This window comes from Vespa velutina, chromosome 21 (assembly GCF_912470025.1).
Source record: "Vespa velutina chromosome 21, iVesVel2.1, whole genome shotgun sequence".
In the NCBI taxonomy this organism is placed as follows: Eukaryota; Metazoa; Arthropoda; class Insecta; order Hymenoptera; family Vespidae; genus Vespa; species Vespa velutina.
This window is the reverse complement of record NC_062208.1, coordinates 3090738-3111190: the sequence shown is the minus strand read 5'-3', so window position 1 is coordinate 3111190 and position 20453 is coordinate 3090738. Positions and strand designations below refer to the sequence as shown.

The window sequence follows — 20453 nt, the reverse complement described above, 5'->3', positions numbered from 1 at the left end:
AATCTTCGTCCACGAAGATCGAAGATCTAAATCTCGTTCTTTCATTCTCTGAGGAAGCACGAGATCCGTTTTTATTCTTTTCCTTTTCTTTTCTTTTCTCTGTTTTTTTTTTTTTTTTTTTTTTTTTTTTTTTATTCATATCGCATTATTTATTATTTATTATGTACATATTTAATTAAACGTGCTTTCACGTTTCCTACTTTCCCTCTTTCCTTCGTTCTTTCTTTCTTTCGTGCTCTCTTACTTCCTTGCTTCTTTTCTTTCTTTCTTTCTTTCTTTCTTTCTTGCTTGCTTCCTTCTTTCTTTCTTTCTCACTTGCTTCCTTTTTTCTTTCTATCTTTCTTTCCTTTCTTTCTTTTCTTCTCTCTATCCCTCTCACTCTCTCTCTCTCTCTCTCTCCTTTCTTCATATCATCTTGTTTTCTTTCTTCCTTCCTTCCTTCCTTCCTTCCCCTTCCTTTCTCTGTTTTGTTTTTGTTTTTTTTTTCTTCTATTTCATTTGTTTGTAATAAAACGTAAGAAACGCATCCTAAATGCGACGCGTTCAAAATTCCATTGCTTCCATTTTGAAAGCTCTACCCTGAAGCTTATTTGGAACGATCTTTGTTATGGGCGGTGCACTATTGTTGTCGTCGTCGCTATTAACATCCTCGTCCTCCTCGGGAAAATCTTCTAAACGATCGTGATACTCGTCCAACTGAAAGAAAAATAATATTTATCAATCGGGGTTCCTTTTTTTCGTCTTAATTATTTTCTTTTTTTTTTTTATTTTTCTTTTTTTTTTTTTTTTTTCTCGCAACTAAAGCAAGAACAACTCTGGCTACAAGCCAAAGCTCGAATTGATTGAACGAGTGTATTGGATACGTTTGTGTCTGTGTCTATGTCGTCTGTGTGTTGACGTATATGTGTACACGTCTATATTAACTCGCAAGATCACTTTACAAATTGAACATTATCTCTCAACTATTCGCGATTGAGTTCATTCCGTTCTCATTGTACTTGTACAAGTATTATTTTATTAACATTTTATTTTTTTCTATTTCTTTTTGTTTTCTATTTTATTATTCATTTTATAATATTCTTGTTTTTCTGTTTTTTTATTTTTTTTTTTTTTTTTTTTTTTTTTCTTTAGTTTCCTTCACATTATTATATTTGATATTGTTTGATTATCGTGTGGTGGTGGTGGTGGTGGTGGGGGAAGCGGGGAAATCTTTCTATATATTGTAAAAGCTTTTTATAAAATGATATTGTTCTTTCTAAAAACAATTTCGTACGTCTGTATATTTCTGCGTGTGTATGTATGTGCGTGTGTTTGTGCGTGTGTGTTTGTTTACGCGTCGATAAAAAACAACTAAGAGATTTTTTTGTTATCTTGATAAAATATACATTTTCGCGTATAAAAAGAACAATATCATATGTTGGCACCTGTGTACCTAATATACTAAATAAATCCGTGCAAAATTTGCTTTTACATCATAGATATTCCACATCACTAATCCTAATAAACGGGATATAACAAACGAAACTATAAAATCATTTAATCAGATTAATAATGAAAGAAGAAGAAGAAGAAGAAAAAAAGTCAAATCAAGTGCATTCTCAAATATTCATCTACGACGGACTCACATGTGATGCAGCTACGGGAGATATCGACCTTAGCCGACCACAGACAGAGACATAGAGGAAGCTTACCTATAACTGCAGATCATACTGTTCAGCTTGAACACATCGAACACTATCTCGAATTGTTCACCACGAGAGAATTTAAAAAGAAAAAGGATAAAAAGAAAAAAACCAAAAACGAAAAAGGCAAAAGAATTCCAAAAGTTCTCGATAAATTTATCTTCCATTATAAAAATGGCCGATATTAAAAGAAGAAAAAACAGAAAGAGAGAGAGAGAGAGAGAGAGAGAGAGAGAGAGAGAGAGAGAGACAAAAAAAGAATCGCCTCACAAAATCCTTTCAAAAAAGGTTTCATCGATTTAATGTAAGATTTAAAAGAGATTATTCAAAAAAGAAAAAGTATAACGATTAGATGAATGATACATTATCGAAAATATCATAGATCATTTTTTTTAATGCTTTCTCAATATTACAATCACTTTCCAAGCATTGAAATCGTCGTCATCCCAATTTCTGTTCTGCAGTTGATTTAAAATCGATCGAGATGAGGTGATCGAAATAAAAGAGAGAGAGAGAGAGAGATGAAATTGGGACGATTCAAATGTGTGTCACGGTTGGTAAGGCTTTAAAAAATTTTATATAACTAGGTAAATATATGATCTGAATTTTCAATCCAATCCGATATGAGTGTTTTCTTACGGAATCCTAATTTACCGTAATTTATTACTTTTTAACATCGGATATAAGAGTGAAAAACAAAAGGAAAAAATAAACAAAGGAAACAAAGACAGCAACAGGAAAGAAGAAAAATTGTATTTATAAGAAAAAAGAAAAGAATCCTCCCTCGTGATGTACAAAACGAGTTATTCGTGTAGACATAATTATTTTTGAAAATGAACGAAAAGAAAATTTATGGAATGTAATTGCATGGGAAACGGATGATTAGAGTTTACAGAAACTGTTGAAAAAAAAAAGAAAAAAAAAAAAAAGAAAAAAGAAAAGAAAATACAGAAGAAGAAAAAGAAAGACGAATGGTTTCGAGCTTGATACGATCGATTTTTTTTTTTATTGACGATTCATTGTCAAGCTATATCATCCCGTCGCAAATTATTTTTTGAAACGATTGAAAATATTAATATATAATATTATATTCATTCGTTTCGCGTTCCGTTTTGTTTATTCGTTGGCACGAACCTCGGACACGAAATATCAAGCGCCATTGTTTCAATTGTCACGGATTGCATCCAGTGTGCGATATAAACGTTTCTCTGATAGAAAGGGTCCGTCCCCTATTCTCTTCTGCTCGGTTAGTGAGTTAAGTGTTAACACGCGAATGCCACGCTTGTAAACTATTCCGTGAGAAACATCTAAACTGATCCTCTTCAATCTTTCTAATGCAATTTTTCTTTTTTTATTTTTTGTTTTCTTTTTTTTTTTTTTTTTTTTTTTATTTTTTCCCCTTTCTATCTTTTATCATAAACGTCAATTATTTTCTCGTCTTATCTCTTTCGACATTTTCACATGTACGAGTTTTATTAATTAGAAAAAAAAAAAAAAAATGTATACGATTAAATATTAAAAAATTAATTTATATTAGACAATTATCATGATCTAATAAGATTTCTGTGCAATTAAAATAATCTTGTAAATTGATCGGCGAGTATACTTTAAGAAAATAAATTTCATTATATTAGAAATTAATTTACATCGGGTTTTCTAATAGTTATATAATTTCTAAGCGATTAATGATCTCTCTCACTCTCTCTCTCTCTTTCTCTCTCTCTTTCTCTCATTTTATGAAAGGAATTGATGGATGAAAGTTCAAAGTCAAGGTCGATATAGGTTGAACGTGTTCGTGTTATTGAACTTTATGACGTTGGACATCGTCATTACTTTGACGTGTTCAAATCGTAGATAGTTTATGAAGAGTTTGACGATCGTTATTGGTTGACGCTTAAATCGGTTTATAACTTTTCGACTTAAATCAATTCAATAATAGTTCATTGCTTTAACTATAAACTTGGAAGCGTATTTCTAATCGTCTTGTTTGGATTCGTATCATAGTAACCAACGTCATTTATGATTATGGTTAACAGAGAAGATGAAAATTATTTACTAAATTTGATAATAATTATTATTTCATTTGAATCGTTTACAGTCACGAAGTTTATACGAATCATAAATCTTTCTCTCTAACTTTCTATTTCTAGAAACGGATATTTTTAAGTATGAGAGAGAGAGAGAAAGAGAGAATGTTAGCGTGAATGACGTAAGAAATTCGACTGCTCTGAATCGCATTATCGATTAAACACACAGTATGAAATATATTTCGCATCCGTACCATTTGACCTTTTCTTTTTTCATACTTTTCTCAAGTATATTTGTATAGTCGAGATAAAAATTTGATAAATTTTATCGATTGTGTATCTCGAGAAAATTCTAATATTACTTTTCTTTTCTTTCCTTTTTTCTTTTTTTATGTTTTTCATTGGTTTCTTTTGCAGCTCGAAAACACCAAAGGAAATAGTCGAGTTGAAAGCAAAAAAAAAAAGAAGAAGAAGAAAAGGAAAAGAGAAAGAGAGAGAGAGAGAGAGAGAGAGAGAGAGAGAGAGAGACAAAATTATTTTGTCAATGAGACGAGGTTGTGGTGTAAGGGAAGACAGAAAAAGCTACATTTTTGTTCTCTCTTCGCAGTTGAATGAAATATATAAATAATAGATACAATCAACTTACATCAACGTCACCCATCATTTCCTTAGTCGATACGGTCGTGTCGATCCGACGAATGCTACCCTGATGAATGTCCACGTCGAGTTTTACACATTGGAATACTCTAAGTAGAAAAACTATTGGTATCGGTGCAATACCAGCAACAATTATACATGCTGCAATAGCTAAGACCCAGCCTGGATAAGCTGTAGATACTGCTATACCCTAGAAAAAGAAAAAAAAATATATATATACATATATATATATATATATTAATTGTTATTAGAGCTGTGACAGGAAAAAAAGAAAGATTAAAAAAATTCCATGCGTTTGTTTATAAAAGAAAACGATATAAAAATATTATCTACATTTTCTTGGATATATTCAAACAGATGGCCATTATCAGGTATATTTACAATATCGATTTTAAAGTTCACTGTAAACGGCATAGATAAATGGCTGATCTATAAATTGTTTCGCTCATGACTAAAAATAGTAATGGCCTTAAATGAAAATTGATTCGTCTAAAATGAATTAATGATCGTATTTGTCAATAATAAATTACGATTGAATAAATCGAAGTAATATATAAAATAATGAAATTCAATTGATTATATGCTTACCAACGTTGCATTCCATGCTGAATATTCTGGTTTCTTGATAAACATAGAAGCAATACTGGAGATCAGTATGCCAACCATGATTATAGGCGCGAGAAATCTCCATGTAACTTGCCAATAAATACCTGGCCTATAACCTGTCATTTCTTCGATGTCTTTCGTGAATCTAATGAAATATTCGTCAAAGATATATACACATATATATATATACATAAAAGATAATAACAGATATGTTTTATATCGATCGAATAAGGATCGATGTCCTCTAAACATTTCTCTTCTGTGATATAGAGATAAAAATGAATATAAACTTACTTTTCGTGGCCATAGACAAAGATGACCGATATCATTTCCATAAGTGCGACCATAACGAGGCCAATGGTACCAGCAAAACTGTCGAACATTTTCAACCAGTATTCTCCTGCGCCGGTACAGAAGATGAGGCCGACGAAGAAACAAACGATACATACTACGCCTAAAATAATTAAAAATAAAAAAAAAAAAAAAAAAAAAAGAAATACGAAGGGTATCGTTATTTAGGTCGATTGATTGGGGGAGGGGGGGGAATGTGTATGAAAACAGGAAAAAAAAGAAGAAAAAAAAGAAAGAAGAGAACAAAAAGAGAAAAGAAAAAAGAAGAAATAACTTACCTGTTATATACTGTTTCTTTATTCTCTTGAATAGATCAATGTCAAAGATTACGCACAACATTCCTTCCATAATACCAATTTGTGAGCCAAGTCCAAGGGCCAAAAGCATTAGGAAGAATATACAGGACCAAAATGGTGCACCTGGAAGCTCGACGATCGCTTGAGTGAAGATTATAAAGGCCAATCCAGTACCTTCGGCAGCCTGAAAATCAATGGTCGAAGGTTTCGTATCATATAGAAATGAAATCGATCGGTATACGATATAAATTTAGAATAAATCGATTCTTGGACATTCTTGGTACTCACGTTATTCAGTTGTTCGCTCATACTACATCTATCTAAGGTCAAATTTGCAGTCGAAATATTGAACGTATTTAGAACGTTTTCGTAATCGTCAGTCGTTGAATTTGCAAATAGAAGACCATGCTTGATCAGCGAGGCCTTATTGCTGAAAACAACGAAAAGTTATATTTTTTCCCTAGAACTTCGAGTATCTCTTTGCCTGTTCAATCTGTCGCACGTCGTCTTTGAATATAACACAAAACGAAAAACCGAACCGGCAGTACCTCTAGTTCAGTTGTTTTTTTTTTTCTCTTATTTTCCCCTCTTTTTTCCTTTTATTTTATTCTTTTTATTTTTATTTTCTTTCTTTTTTTTTATTTTACTTTAAAAGAGATAATTTTTTTTCTTTTGTTTTTTTTTTTTTAAAGAGAGATAATTTTTTCACACAAGTGCAAATATTCTTATCTCGAAAATTCACATTGCTTTCGGTATACTATAGTTAATTTCATTTATCGCCAAATGTATATATATATATATATATATATATATATATATATATATATTCTTAATTGCTAGTTTTCTTTTTCCTTTTTCTTTTTCTTTTTTTTATTTTTCCGAACGTATTAAAGATAAAAGAACTTCAGTAGAACTTCATTAGACATTAGTACTTTAGTTTAAAAGCATTATTGTGCGTATTCCACGAGTGTGTTATGAATTAAAATGAAGAGGGAAAAGGGCTCTTTGTAGACCGTTATTGTTATCTTTTTCTTTTTCTTTTTTTCTTTTTTTTTTTTGTTGATTTCGTTTTTTCTTTTCTATATCGTAACATAAATTTCATCGAAAATATTTTTTTCTCTATCGGATTGTTTAACGATGGTGAAAAGAAGAAAAAAAAAAAGAAAAAAAAAAGAATCGTTTGCCTTCGTAAGATAGATAGTCTTAAGATCGTGCAGAAAAAAAAGAAAAGAGAAAATAAAAAGAAGGAAAGAAAAAAAAAAAAAAAAAAAAAAAAAAAAAAAAAAAAAAAAAAATAAAAATAAAATTGGGTGCATCCCTTTATCATCTCTCCTTTTCCCTCTCCTCTTACCTCTTCGTCGTTGCAACGTTTTAATTACAACGTCGATGTGTCTTCCATTTGGCAAGGTTCCCGCGAATGTCGAGATGATGAGAGATAGAGAGAGAGAGAGATACGATATACATATGTAGTAATAAACACGACGAATTTCTTTTCGAGCGTAAGCGACAACGTAGGCAAGGAGCACCCGTACTTGGCTGTTAAGGATAGATAAGAGCTCGCGATGAGTGCATCTTGTTAAATCGTTATGAAAACCTTTTTTCTTTTTTTCTTTTTTCTTTTTTTTTTTTTTTTTTTTTTCTTTTCTTTTCGATGATATCTTACAATCTCGAACCGACAACTTTAAGAACACGCGTAATGAACGAACAATTCGATCTTAATGATTACTGTATAGTTAATAAAATCCTTCTTTCTTTTTCTTTTCTTTATTTTTTCTTTTCTCTAAAGAAGAGAATTTCTCTAAAGAAAACAAAAAAATGTGATGCGAATATTTCTCATATTTTTCTTCTCCTTTTTTTTCTTTTTTCTTTTTTTTTTTTTTTTTTTTTTTTTTCTTCAATTCATCATAAATATTTCCTATCATTGAAACAGAGACAATGGACGGACAATTGAGTCGTTCTCGGTTGATGATAATTCATGCACATGCTTTTTTGCTCTTTTTCTTTGATTTTTCTTTTTTGTTTCTTTAATTTAGGACTTCTTTTTTGTTCTTTTTTTTTTTTTACTTTCTTTCTTTTCTTTTTTTTTTTTTTTTTTTTTTCAAGTAATTATAATAATCCCCGTAATGTATATATCTATATCGAGATGATCCATTCCGATCGTTGTTGTTTCGAAACTATATTCCTACTACGCATCTTTGTTTTTCTTTTTTTTTATTTCTTTCTTTTTTGTGGGAAAAAAAAAAAAGAAGTAATGTTTGTCGTGTTATTGTAAACGTCATATCGTACTACCGATAGTTAAAAAGCAATTTTACTTTCTGACATAGGAATGTTTCTTCCCTTTTATCTATTTTCGTCTTTCTTTTTTATTTCGGCCGAAACCTGATATCTTGCGATTACCTTTCCAGGCACTTGTCCACATTCGACATCGCCTTGAACCCCAAAATGGCGAAAATGACAACGCTCGCGTAAATGGCGGTAAACGCGTTGCACACGCTCACCAGAATCACGTCCCTGACGCAATTGTTGTCGGGCGTATTGTAGCTTCCAAATGCAATCAAGGAACCAAAAGCTAATCCAAAGCTATAGAAGACTTGAGTAGCTGCGTCAAGCCAGACGGTAGGCTCCAATAATTTCTCGACCTTTACATCAGATAGAAATTAATTAATTGAAATAAGATCGAATGGAAGTTTCATTTATCTTTTTCTATTCCATTATCCCCTATCCCCAAACTCGAGAACAATTCGATATACCTTTGGCGTATACATGTGTGCCAATCCAGCACTAGCACCTTTCAAAGTTATTCCACGAATGAAGAAGATCGTGAGTACGAGGTAAGGGAACATCGAGGTAAAATAGACTACCTGTAATTGGAAGAAGAAAAAAAAAACAAAAACAAAACGAAAAAGAAGAAGGAAGAAAAAAAAAAAGAAAAAAAGAAACAATTAAGATTAATATTAATTCAGATTTAGTTTTGAGAAGTTAAAAGTAATTAAAAGGAAATTACCTTGCCCGACGATTGTATCCCCTTCATGACGATAAAGAAGACAACGATCCAACTGAGTAGAAGGCACAGAACGATCCACCACTTGAGAGATTGGCCATCCTCGATCGACGGTGCCGCATCCAGAGTGGTTCTGTACCAAAAGTAAGCGGTCTCAGAGCTCTTGACACATTCTTCTACCGGTATCTCGTCGACCTCCGGGCACTTCGCCCATGGCAGTGGCGCCTGGATTGCGTCAGAATTTCGAAACGGTCACCAAACGGATAAGTTCAATTAAAGGATTACTCGAAAATCCGATCGCAGGCAAAGCTCATCGGATGTGTGCGATTGCGATGACGAGCATTAGGGGGTTACACCAGAGAACACAAATGGTGCGTACTTATCGATAAATATTAATAATGATTAACTATTTAACGAATGGATCTAACGATATGGTATGTATATGCGTAGGTGAATGTTTCTGTTTTTTTTTTTTTTTTTTTTTTTTTTTTTTTTTTTTTTTTTTTTTTTTTATTCTTCTTCCTCTTCTTCCTCTTCCTCTTCTTACGATTAAATAATGCGTGATTAAAAAAGTATGTGATTAATGTGATTTTTTTTCTTTTTTTTTTTATTCTAATGAGCTCGCAAGCACACAAGCATCGTTTGGGATTATCAAAATTGATATTCCAAACGATTACGAGATTTCAAGCGAGATGGTGACTGAACGTCCGAAAAATATGTTTTAAATCATTTTAGGAACGAACGAGAATTGACTCGTCGTCTCACCTAAAATAGGAAACGACGATATGGAGATGACCATCGTCATCTGTCTCTCATTTAAATTGCCCCCAAAATCGTCTCTCTTCCAGGTCGCATCCTGGAAGACGATGGACGATTGCAGCGAGCCGCAAGACGACGATTAGGCGAGAAGAACTAAATGATATCGGCGAGATTTGTGAACCGATGACAGAGATTCTCTTGCTTTTCTATGCTTAACTTCTTTTACAAGCAGACACTGTTTTGGGGTACTTACGCCAAATTTAATTGTGACTGCCTATGGGTGCGCGCGAACGAGTTGGAAAGAAACAGAAAAATTTTTCGATTAGTTTTGATATACGTTTTAAGAGAGAATACGGACGAGTTTTTCTTTTTTCCCTTTCTCTCTTTTTCTTTGTTTGTTTGTTTGTTCGTTTGTTTTCTTTTCTTTTTTTACTTTTTTTTTTTTTTTTGTTTTTCTCCTTTTCCATTATCATTCATTTATTTTTTTTTTTTTTCAGTCGTTAGCTCGGCGAAAAATAAGAACATTTGGGCGAATTCACATCGTACGATCGTTTTTATATAATTATTATACAATTAATATAGATGATAATAATAAAATTCAATTTTTGAGATCTTCGATATAATAACCAAATGAACTTATAATCACCGAACATTTAGAAAATATTTATAATTACCGAGGTACATTTCTTTTTTTCTATTTTTTCTTCTTCTTCTCCTTTTTTTTTCTTTTTTCTTTTTTCTTCTTTTCTTTTTTTTTTTTTTTTTTTAGATCGATCGCTCACCTCGAGAGAGTTGAAGAGGTAAAAGAAGCACCAGGTGATAATGACGTTGTAATAAAGTGCAACGAAGAATGTGACGATGCAGGAGGCTATTCCTATACCGCCTAACCAGGGATGTATCGTGTTCCAAACTCCAAGGGCACCTTGTCGCATTCGTTGTCCAAGACCCAACTCGATCAGAAATAGGGGCACGCCTTCGAGGATGAGCATCACGAAAAATGGTATAAGAAAGGCACCTGTCATCATAGAAATTTCGTGTTTATGCAGGGAGATAATAATTTTATTCGAAATTAAATACGTTCATTGGATAAAATTAGATCTCTAATAAGCCTAATCATTTGTGAATTAGTATTATAAAACTTTATGGATAGATGATCGCTAACACATTGTAATGAGTCAATAATAATCAAGTATAAAGATATGTACATAAGTATCTACGTCGTTATAATTTCTTATCGATCGATCGAAACTATAGTTTTCTCAGTTCATCGGTTCACGGATATTTCCTATACTTTCGACACAACAACCGACATGATTATAATAATTGTATAATGTATTTTTCCTTTCTCTCACTTTTTTTCTTTTTTTTTCTTTTTTAATAAGGATTTCGACTGTGCCATTGTTCTGTTGCTTCAAAAAAAAAAAAAAAAAAAAAAAAAAGAAAAAAAAGGAAGAAAAAAAAAAAAAAAAACAAAAGAAATTTTCTATTGCAATCATCGCGAAAATGAACTTCCTTAATTCTAAACTCATGGACATTAGATGGAATAACATTATCGATGTTTCTATTCCGTCTAATATATTCTTATTGCAGATACGATTACCATCGACACTTTATGTAAGTTTCCCACGCGTAAATCGATAAGAGACCGCCCAAATTGCGCACCGCATGAAAACATGGCGCGAACTTACGACCTCGACTATATTTAACGTATACCAAAGTATTTCCGTGCTATTCGATTTTTCTTTTGTTGAGATTAAACGGAAGGAAAAAAAGAAAAAAAACAAATAAAAAGAAGAAGAGGAAGACGAAGAAAAAAATCAAGAAACGTAGAAACCTTTTCTTCTCTCTTTTTTTTTTTTTTCTTTTTTTCCGTCGTCTTTTCGTATGACATGCGACATAATTAAATATTAATTGTCCATTGTCGAAAGTAATTTTCAAGAGTCTTCTGTTCGGAAGACTTTTTTGTCAATTTTTTCTTTCAAAGTACATCGTTCCCGTGAAATTCGACTCAAGGAGGGGAATAATATTATAGGAGAAAAAAAAAATGAAAGAAAGAAAAAAAATTAAAAAAGAAAAGAGTAGAAAAATTATGTCGATCCTATTTGTTGACTTGAATTTCAACATGCAAAGACTCTTCCTCGTTAGCGTACACTCAAAGCTTACGATATTGTACGTTCGTGAATCTCCCCTTGGCAAGACATGCAAAGCACAACCCCTTAGCTTTAGTCTCTATCTTTCTCTTTCTCTCTCTCTCTCTCTCTCTCTCTCTCTCTCTCGTTCTCGGCCAGACTCCCTCCCTAGTTTCAAGCGGACAGAGCGTTTCGTATTGATCGAGCAACGTACGTACTCGTTTCACAGCATTCTCTCTCTCTCTCTTTTTCTCCCTAGTTCTCTCTCTCTCTCTCTCTCTCTCACTACCTATCTATATATCTATATATCTATCTATCTCTCCATCTATCTATCTATCTATCTATCTATCTTTCTTTCTTCCGGCACAACTCGTTCTTTACTTTTTCTTCTCTCCCTTCTGAGCGTTATGAAATTTCACAAACCGACGTAGGGCACGTAGTAATTCGACTCGAAAGGTATCGATAGTATTAAGAGAGAAAGAGAGAGAGAGAGAGAGAAAGAGAAAGAGAGAGAGAGAGAGAGAAAGAGAAAGAGAAGGGATTGACCTGTAACACGAGTAACTTTTTAAAAATAATTACCGTTGACTTTTATATATACGTACATTTATCAAAGAGAGATATTATATTACAAAGTGTATGAACATAGCAAACTTTTCTTCAAAGGGATATATACTTGGGATTCTATGTACACAGGAGTGTCAAATTTGTGTAAACTTTGATTGAAAAAGAGTTTGATGGAATTTAATGATCAATTTGTATCATATATATATATATATATATATATATATATATTTTTTTTTTTTTTTAATTGATCAGAGATATTTCTCTCTCTCTCTTTCTTTTTGTACACATAAATATATAGATAAATATATACTGTTTCTTGAATCATTCTGTTCGTTTCTTTTTAAATTGCTAATGAGAATTGTCTACGCTCGAGAACAGAATATTAAGCTCATAACGGCGCTTTGAAATTTCGCAGATGATTTGATATTCTTATAGCGTTTTATATTCGATACAACTGAGCTATAAACGAGTAGAAAGACAACCCTATGTTATCTTTTTTATCTATCACCTGTATATATATTATCATTTTAATTATGATATAAAATCTTTTAATGATACGAACGGGGATTTTGAATCAATATAATAATAATCTTTGTAATGTGATATCTTTTTTCTTTTTTAATTTTAGTAAAAAAAATTTCAAGGAAAGGACAAATTTTCGAGGGACTACTCGAAAGCGATTTTTTTCGCTTCTTTTACTTTTTTTTTTTGCCTTCCCACTCGTTTTTTCTTCCTTCTATTTCATTCTCTCTCTCTCTCTCTCTCTCTCTCTCTTTTTCTCTTTGAACACGTGCCACTTTTTTCCTGACCTCCGATGTGACACGCTCTTATTCGGAATGACCGAAATGTCTCATTCCTCGTTCGACCATGACCTCGACGTAATCGTAGTTCTTCCACTATCGAAAAAGAAATAGTCATATTCTGTGTTGCAACGAATAATTTCGCTAGAATTCATTTCGTAAAAAAGAATGTAATATGTTTGAAAAAGAATAAAAATAAAAAAAAAGAATAAATCGATCAACAACCAGTTTTGATCTTTAGATCGTACGACGTTAACAGCGATATGAAAGATCACTTGTCGTAAATTCGAATACGAATTGAAAAATCATGATTGAAAATGAAATTTGATTAACAATGATCAACGACCAATCATGTCGTCAATCGATTAGATATTATTAAAGATTAGAGATTAGTTCGAGTTTGTTCTCCATCATGTTATTGCCATACTCGAACCCCGTTGTAAACTCTTTGTAAGACCACGCGAGCTACGGTCACGTGTCGTCCCTCGAGGTAACGAAATCGATCGCTTCGAAGCGCTTCACACGTCGCTTATTCGTCTCTCGTCTAGTCTCTCAGGGAAATTTCCATCAGCTTTGGATGCTATCCCCTACTGGATATCGCTAGAGATTTTAATTTCTTTAAAAAAAAAAAAAAAAAAAAAAAAAAAAAAAAAAAAAAAAAAAAAAAAAAAAAAAAAAAAAAAAAAAAAGATTTATATATGTGTGTGTGTAGCTGCACAGAGAATTTTTGTTCCTTTTCTTTTGGTTTTTTTTTGTTTTTCTTTTTTTGTTTTTCTTTTTTTGTTTTTCTTTTTTTTTCTTCTTCTTTTTTTGTGTCAAGATATTCGAAATTGTAACGCTATATATCCCCGAGTTCCCCACTTCTCCCCTCTTGTACATATTGATTACTATGACGAAAAGTATGTTATATAAGGCACGACGATTCTGGCATTTTCTAGGCTCGTTTCAATTTCCTTAAAATAGTATGTCCTTGCTATTTCAATCGTCCTCTAATATACAGACATTTTTATTATTTATATGTTACACATATAAATATATATACATATATGTATTTATCTATTTATAGGTATAGATATAATAGAATTAGATTTATTATGGAATTGTCAATCGATCGATTCAAATGTTTTAACGAATCGAATTTAAATAGAAACATTTGTCTAATATTTATAAAGAAAGAAAGAAAATTTGATAAAATGTCCAAGATTTGCCGATATAGATCCTATCGTGAGGATGGCAAAGACATTCCTTTGAGATCTTTCTCTTTCTCTCTTTCTCTCCCTCATCCTCCCCTCCCTATCTCCCTCGATTTCTTGCAAGCTCGTACAACGGAATATTTCCAGGAGTATTTATAGAAAACGTGCCTACATTATTCGTCGCGTTACATGGTCGACGAGGCAAGGACGATCCGATTCAATCCAAAGGGATCGACTTCTATCGTTGTACTTTGGAGCATCCAGACATTCTATTTTCGTTTTAATCTCTACTACGGAAATAGGATTTTTCGAAGAGTTAATGCTCGAGATCGACTTATTCGATTATTGTCATGTCCAATTTCTCGTTTGATCTAAAATTTCTCTTTTGATCTAATTCTTGAAGAAGAATTTTTTTTCTCTTCTTCTTTTTCCTTTTTTTTTTTTTATCTTTTTTCTTCTTTTTTTCTCTTTCTTTTTTTTTTTTTATTTCTTTTTCGTTCCGAACGTTGACTTTTCCTCTTTCTTTTTCTTTTTTCTTTTTTCTTCTTTTTTTATTTTGTTTTCCAACATCGCAAGATCAAAATTTGTAATGTTTCTAAAGGCCTCATCGAGGAACGATTTATTTTCTTTGGAAAAGTGATTTCTTTGAGATATTCCAGATTAGTCGAAGAATTCGATATCTAGTTCTAAGATACATATACATACATATATGTATATATATATATATATATGTATATGTATATGTATATGTATATGTATATGTATATGTATATGTATATGTAGGTATCTGTTCAGAAAGAACCGAAGCGTGGGCGAATACGAGAAAGGCGGCCGTGGCAAAGACAAGGCATTAAACGTGAACGTGAAATCTCTGTGGCGCATGCTAAAGGGGAAAATCTCGTAGGATGTTGCCGACCCACATTCGCTAATCTCGAAAACGCATAGCCAGCAAGATCTTCCTGAAATTGACGTTGTTGCATGATATCGTTCAAGCAAAAAATAAAGAGAGAGAGAAAGAGAAAAAGAGAAATAGAAAGTAAAAGTCCGATCCTTGTAGATCCTGATTTATTTTTTTTTCTTTTTCATTGATTAGATTTCTCTTCTCTAGATTCTTTGATCATTCTCAAGGACATATAAATTTTATATGTATACGTATACATGCATATATATATATATATATATATGCTATATATGTATGTGTAAAAAAAAGAACCCATTGATCCGACAAGAAGGGAAGATCATTGAAATTCGATCGTATATTTAAAATTTATTTCAAAATTGAGATAACCTCGACGATGACATATTTAAAAATATCATTAAAGTGCACAGAATTAGAAGCGCGTCATGATTTTCACGAACACGAGACGTGCTCCAACGTATGAATTTCGATGTTAAACCGTGCCAAATGTGAATGTTCTTTAAATAGTTTTTTGAAAACAGATATATGAGCAAATATCTAGTAAGCGAAGGAATTCATTGACGAAAAATTCATTCATTAAAACTATCGTAATAAAAGAGAAGATCTCTTGTCTTCTTCATTATGATAATACATATCGAAAGAAATATTTTTCTCATATTTTTGGACCATTATGGTTACCTCGAAATTTAAGGATCGAATCGATTGACCTTTTTTCTACGAAAAAAAAAAAAAGAAGAAGACGAAGGAAAAAAAAAAAATATATATATATATATATATTCCTACAACGAGAACTGATTACGCAACTCGAAGAGTCGAGAACCAAACGAACGTTCGAAATTCTTTTAAACGAACTTATGTTACATATGTTCCAAGGAAAAAAACAAAGTATCGCGTGTAGAAATGAAGAAAAATTGCGTGCTCGGCGTTTCTTTTCTTTTTATTTTTTTTTCTCTCCTCTTCTTTTTTTTTCTTTTTTTTTTTTTTTTTTTTTTTTTTTTTTATTTATCATCTTAATAACGAAAAATGCAACGAAGAAAACAAAAAAAGCTGTCAACGTTTAAATTAATGCGGGATCGACAGAAATCGAAGAACGAATTAGATTGCGAGAAAAACAAAGGAAAAAAAAAGGAGAAGAAAAGGAAACTTCGATTGATTCGAATTTCATTTGGACGATTTGAAGGGGATCGAGGAGGTGGAGGGGGGGGGGGGAAATGATACGAAAGATCATTTTTTCTTTTGGATTTAGCGAAGTAATGAATTTTTTAGACGGATGGGCGAGGGGAGGGGTGGGGATGGAGGATTAGAAAGAAAGATAACGAAATGGATAAATAAATACTTACCGCCCCCATTCTGTTGGCATAAATAAGGGAACCTCCATATATTGCCAAGACCGACGCTGTAACCAATGATGCTCAGGAAAAACTGCATCTTCCCGCTCCATGCTGCTCTGTTATCTTCCGTTCTTGGTTCCGCGTTGACAGCCGATGCATTTTGATTTCCGGAAACCACAATGGTCACGTTATGAGGAGGTTGACGATCATCGTTTAGAGGAGCCAGCTCGTGACCGTTCCTCGTGCTTTCAGATTTCACGACCATTGTTCTAATCTTCTCTTTAGTTTTGTTGTTTTTTATTTTTCTTTTATATCCTTCTTCTTATATATATATATATGTATATATATATATATATATATATATATCTTTCTCTCTTTCTTTCTCTTTCTCTGTCTGTCTTTTTATCTTATTCTTTCGTGATGGTAAAGAACATTGATCGGATTTTCGATAAAACTTGAAGCATCGGACGTTTCAAATAAGTATATATTATATACATATATAGTATATATATATATATATATATATATATATATTTATATATTTACGAAGACCGGATCTCGCGTTAAGAATAACAACAATGCATAAATAACAAATAACAATTTGTGATCAACAAACTTTCGTTTTTTGCAATCCGTCTTTACAATCCTCTTTAAATTGATTAATTAGAGATATATCAAATTCTCACTCTCTCTCTCTCTCTCTCTATATATATATATATATATATATATATAAATATATATATATATATCCGTATCGATATTAATCTCTATTATTTAATTTCTATCGTATAAATGTGTTAGGGTTGAGCGATCGAAATGATTTTTCAAGCGATCGAATAGGAAGCATCGTATATCTCTATTTAGCAGATAAAAGAAAGAAGATTAGTAATATGATCCGTTAGATTCGAAGTTAGAATCAAAGACTTTCTATCGTTGGACTCGTTGAAAGCTCATATAAGTGTCGTCAACGCGATACGGAGGATAAATAGTGTCGAGGAAGAGGAAGCTGTGGTGGTCGTAGTTGTGAAGGTGGAATAGGAGGAAAAGGGGAGGTAGAGAACAAAAAGGAGGAAGAGGAGGAGGAGGAGGAGGAGGAGGAGGAGGAAGAAAAAGAAGGAGGAGGAAAAGGATGAGGAGGATGGACGATGACACTCTCAAAGAACTTCGTCACGTTTTTTTCCTTTCGGTATTTGCTCGTATCACACCTCTTGATATTTATTACAACACTTTTGTCATCGGACACTTTCGTGATAAGGAATAGCAGAGGTTGTTTGATTCTTCTTCTAAAGGAAAGTGACGCGATCGATTAATCGCGCGAGACCGCGTGTCGAGATACAAAAGCGAACGACGCGACGCCCCCTTGAGAAAGAAACTACCTCTCTCTCTCTCTCTTTTTTTTTTTTTATCTTTTTCTCTTTCTATTTCTTATTCTTTCTTCCTTTCTTTCTTTCTTTCTTCCTCTCTTAAGATCTTCAAGATATATCAATGTTTTTCTCTCTCTCTCTCTCTCTCTCTCTTACACTTTTACTCTCCTTTTTTCTCTTTCTCCCTTTATAAATCTTTCTTTATACATATATATATATAAGGATATATATATATATATATATATATATGTATGTATGTATGTATATCTCACAAACACGTCAACTCAGGTCCTCTCTTTCATAATTCATTCATTAATTACATATATACATATATCTATATTTACTTCTTATATTTATTATAGAATATATTAAAATTTATTATAAACTTTCGTCGATTACTTAAACTTGATACTTTTTAAATTACGATGGGTACAATCGTCGATTTGTATACGTGCCGTATATCGGACAAACGTAGAACCCATGTATACTGTTTTACAAGACTCAACCCTTTAGCGAAATTTATGATCAAATCAACCCCCTGTTTAAAAAAGAGAGAGAGTTATATATTTATCTTTGTCTCTCTCTCTCTCTCTCTCTCTCTTTCTCTTTCTCTTTCTCTCTCCTTCTCTCTCTCTCTCTCCTTCCTTTTCTCCCTCTCTCCCTCTCTCTTTCTCTCTCTCTCTCTCTCTCTCTTTCTTTTTCTTTCTCACGTTTTCTCCAAAACGAAAATCACAGATTGCAAATGGTAATCACTAACGAATAGGTGTACCTTGACGTGTTAGAGAATGTGTATGCTCCACGAACGACGATATTGGACTGAGCCTTGAGGGGACGACGTATGTAGTCGCTTTTGTGCTTCGACGACGTTGATGCTCGTGCGCGAAACACGCTCTGCGAGGGAGCCGGTCGGCAAAACAGCGATGCCTTCCTTCTTCAAGCCTACGACGAGAATCTCTCTCTTTCTTTCATTCATACGTACGCAAGGCACATATTCAAACACATACACGCATACACTTTCGATTATACCAGCCCTCCGATTGGTCCAACTAATTATATACGTAAGCCTTTACCTATTCTTTCTATCCCCCCACTTTCTATTCTCTTTCTGTCTCTCTCGGTCTCTCTTTCTTGTCAGATTTATTCGCACTGGAGAAACAAAGATGCCTAACTTTCTTTCTATCTATTCATATTTCTATCTATCTATCTATCTATCTATCTATCTACCTATCTATCTTCTTTCTTCTTTTTTCTTTTTCTATTTTTCTCTTCTCTTCTCTTTTCTTCCTTACTTTATTTTCTTATTAAATGATTTTCTCAAACGTCCCTTGTAAATTATCAGTGATACCGTGGTATACACGCTTTTGCGCGTGTGCTTCCATCTTCCTCGTACCGACTGGTCGTGGTATCGATCGTGAAACATTCTACCTCTCCCTTACTCTTACTTCTATGCTGTAATGCTATGCGCTTTTTTAATAATGTTATCTTACGTCTCGTTGTATTGTTGACAATGTTAATCGTGATATTTCGATGATCTATCCTATCGTGAGATTTCTGAGATAGATCATAAAAATCTTCTTTCTTTTTCTTTTTTTTTTTTTTTTTGGTTTTTTTCTTATCTTTTTTTTTAAGAGAGAAAGAGAGAGAGAGAGAGAGAGAGAGAGAGGGAGAAATCGATCTTCCCTTTTAGCAAAAAGAAAGTAATAAAAGAAAAAAGATTTTTATTATTTCAAGGAAGGGTATCGAACGATACCAACCCGAGAATGCATAATGCAATATTACGAATGCACCAAATGTACATTTACGTAGGTAGCACGACTATCGTATTCGCTTCGAAATTTATTAGAAATTTATTTCATAATCTTATCTTTTCTTTCCTTTTTCTTCTTCTTTTCTTATTTTTTTTCCTTGTTTTTTTTCTTTCCTTTTTTTTTTTTTTTTTTGAAGAAAAATACATCGTTTGAACTTGTCGAAGAAATATCGAGCGCCGTAAGTATGCATAATGCAATATTTCGAACGTATGGAAAAGAAAGAAAAAAGAAAAATGCGTTCCTACTTTAACTTGGTTATAAATTCGTTTGAAATTTTTTTTTTAATAAATTTCAAAGAAATTTAAAATCAATTTCGTATTTATAAACAATGAAAAATGTTTACTGAATATAAATTGATAGAGCAGTGGAATAGATGCATAATGCAATAGATTTAAAAAGAACGCATCTACGTAACATGGTCTGTCGATGATTCTCTTTTATTCATCAATCGTTTACGCGAATGTTACGTCCACGCGAGAAGATTTCTTGTCTTCGCCAGCGCGGAAATGCATCGCGTGTTCCTGAGATTCAGAATTCTACTATACGACGTAGATAGCTTCTGATAATAGATCGTGGACCAAATTGATTCGTTCTCGTCTATTATATGGGTCAGGAGAACGCGATGGCGCCCAATTCTTATGGAATAATATTTCCAATCGGTAACTATAATGTTATCGTTTTGAAAAGAAAAGAAAAGATAAAAGGAAGCGAGAAAGATCTCAAAAATAATTTGAAAATCGAAGAAATTATAATTTCGGAGTAAAGGAAAGAAAAAAAAAAAAAAGAAATGAGAATAAATTACAATCTATAATAGTTATTAAAAAATCAATTGAAAGTTTCGTCATCGATAGAGAAAAAGAACAAGAAACGTAGGAAACAAAAAAAAAAAAAAAAGAAAAGAGTAAAGAGAAAGATTTCGTAATTTGAAGAAATAATTTCGAAGTCGAAAAAATCAATAGTTCAATA

At 32.4% G+C, this 20453-nt stretch overlaps 1 protein-coding gene across 3 annotated transcripts; it reads right to left on the bottom strand.

The window, feature by feature from the left end:
• Positions 1 to 376: 376 nt before the first annotated feature.
• Positions 377 to 18866, bottom strand: LOC124956227 (sodium-dependent neutral amino acid transporter B(0)AT3). Of its 3 annotated transcripts, XR_007103172.1 has the most exons (13): positions 16325 to 18866; positions 10162 to 10394; positions 9633 to 9653; positions 8624 to 8845; positions 8370 to 8480; positions 8017 to 8258; positions 5908 to 6049; positions 5602 to 5803; positions 5267 to 5426; positions 4955 to 5117; positions 4356 to 4556; positions 1626 to 1697; positions 582 to 696 (listed from the first exon to the last, which is right to left on the bottom strand). XR_007103172.1 is itself a non-coding variant. In XM_047511734.1 (12 exons), the coding sequence occupies exons 1-12, from the start codon at positions 16578 to 16580 to the stop codon at positions 544 to 546; spliced, it is 2106 nt and encodes a 701-aa protein (XP_047367690.1). In that variant the 5' UTR covers positions 16581 to 18861; the 3' UTR covers positions 377 to 543. The 3 variants fall into 3 exon arrangements, 2 of the variants coding, with proteins under 2 accessions (XP_047367690.1, XP_047367691.1); XM_047511734.1 differs by lacking the exon at positions 1626 to 1697 and having other exon boundaries at positions 377 to 696; positions 16325 to 18861; XM_047511735.1 differs by lacking the exons at positions 1626 to 1697; positions 9633 to 9653 and having other exon boundaries at positions 377 to 696; positions 16325 to 18865.
• Positions 18867 to 20453: the final 1587 nt, after the last annotated feature.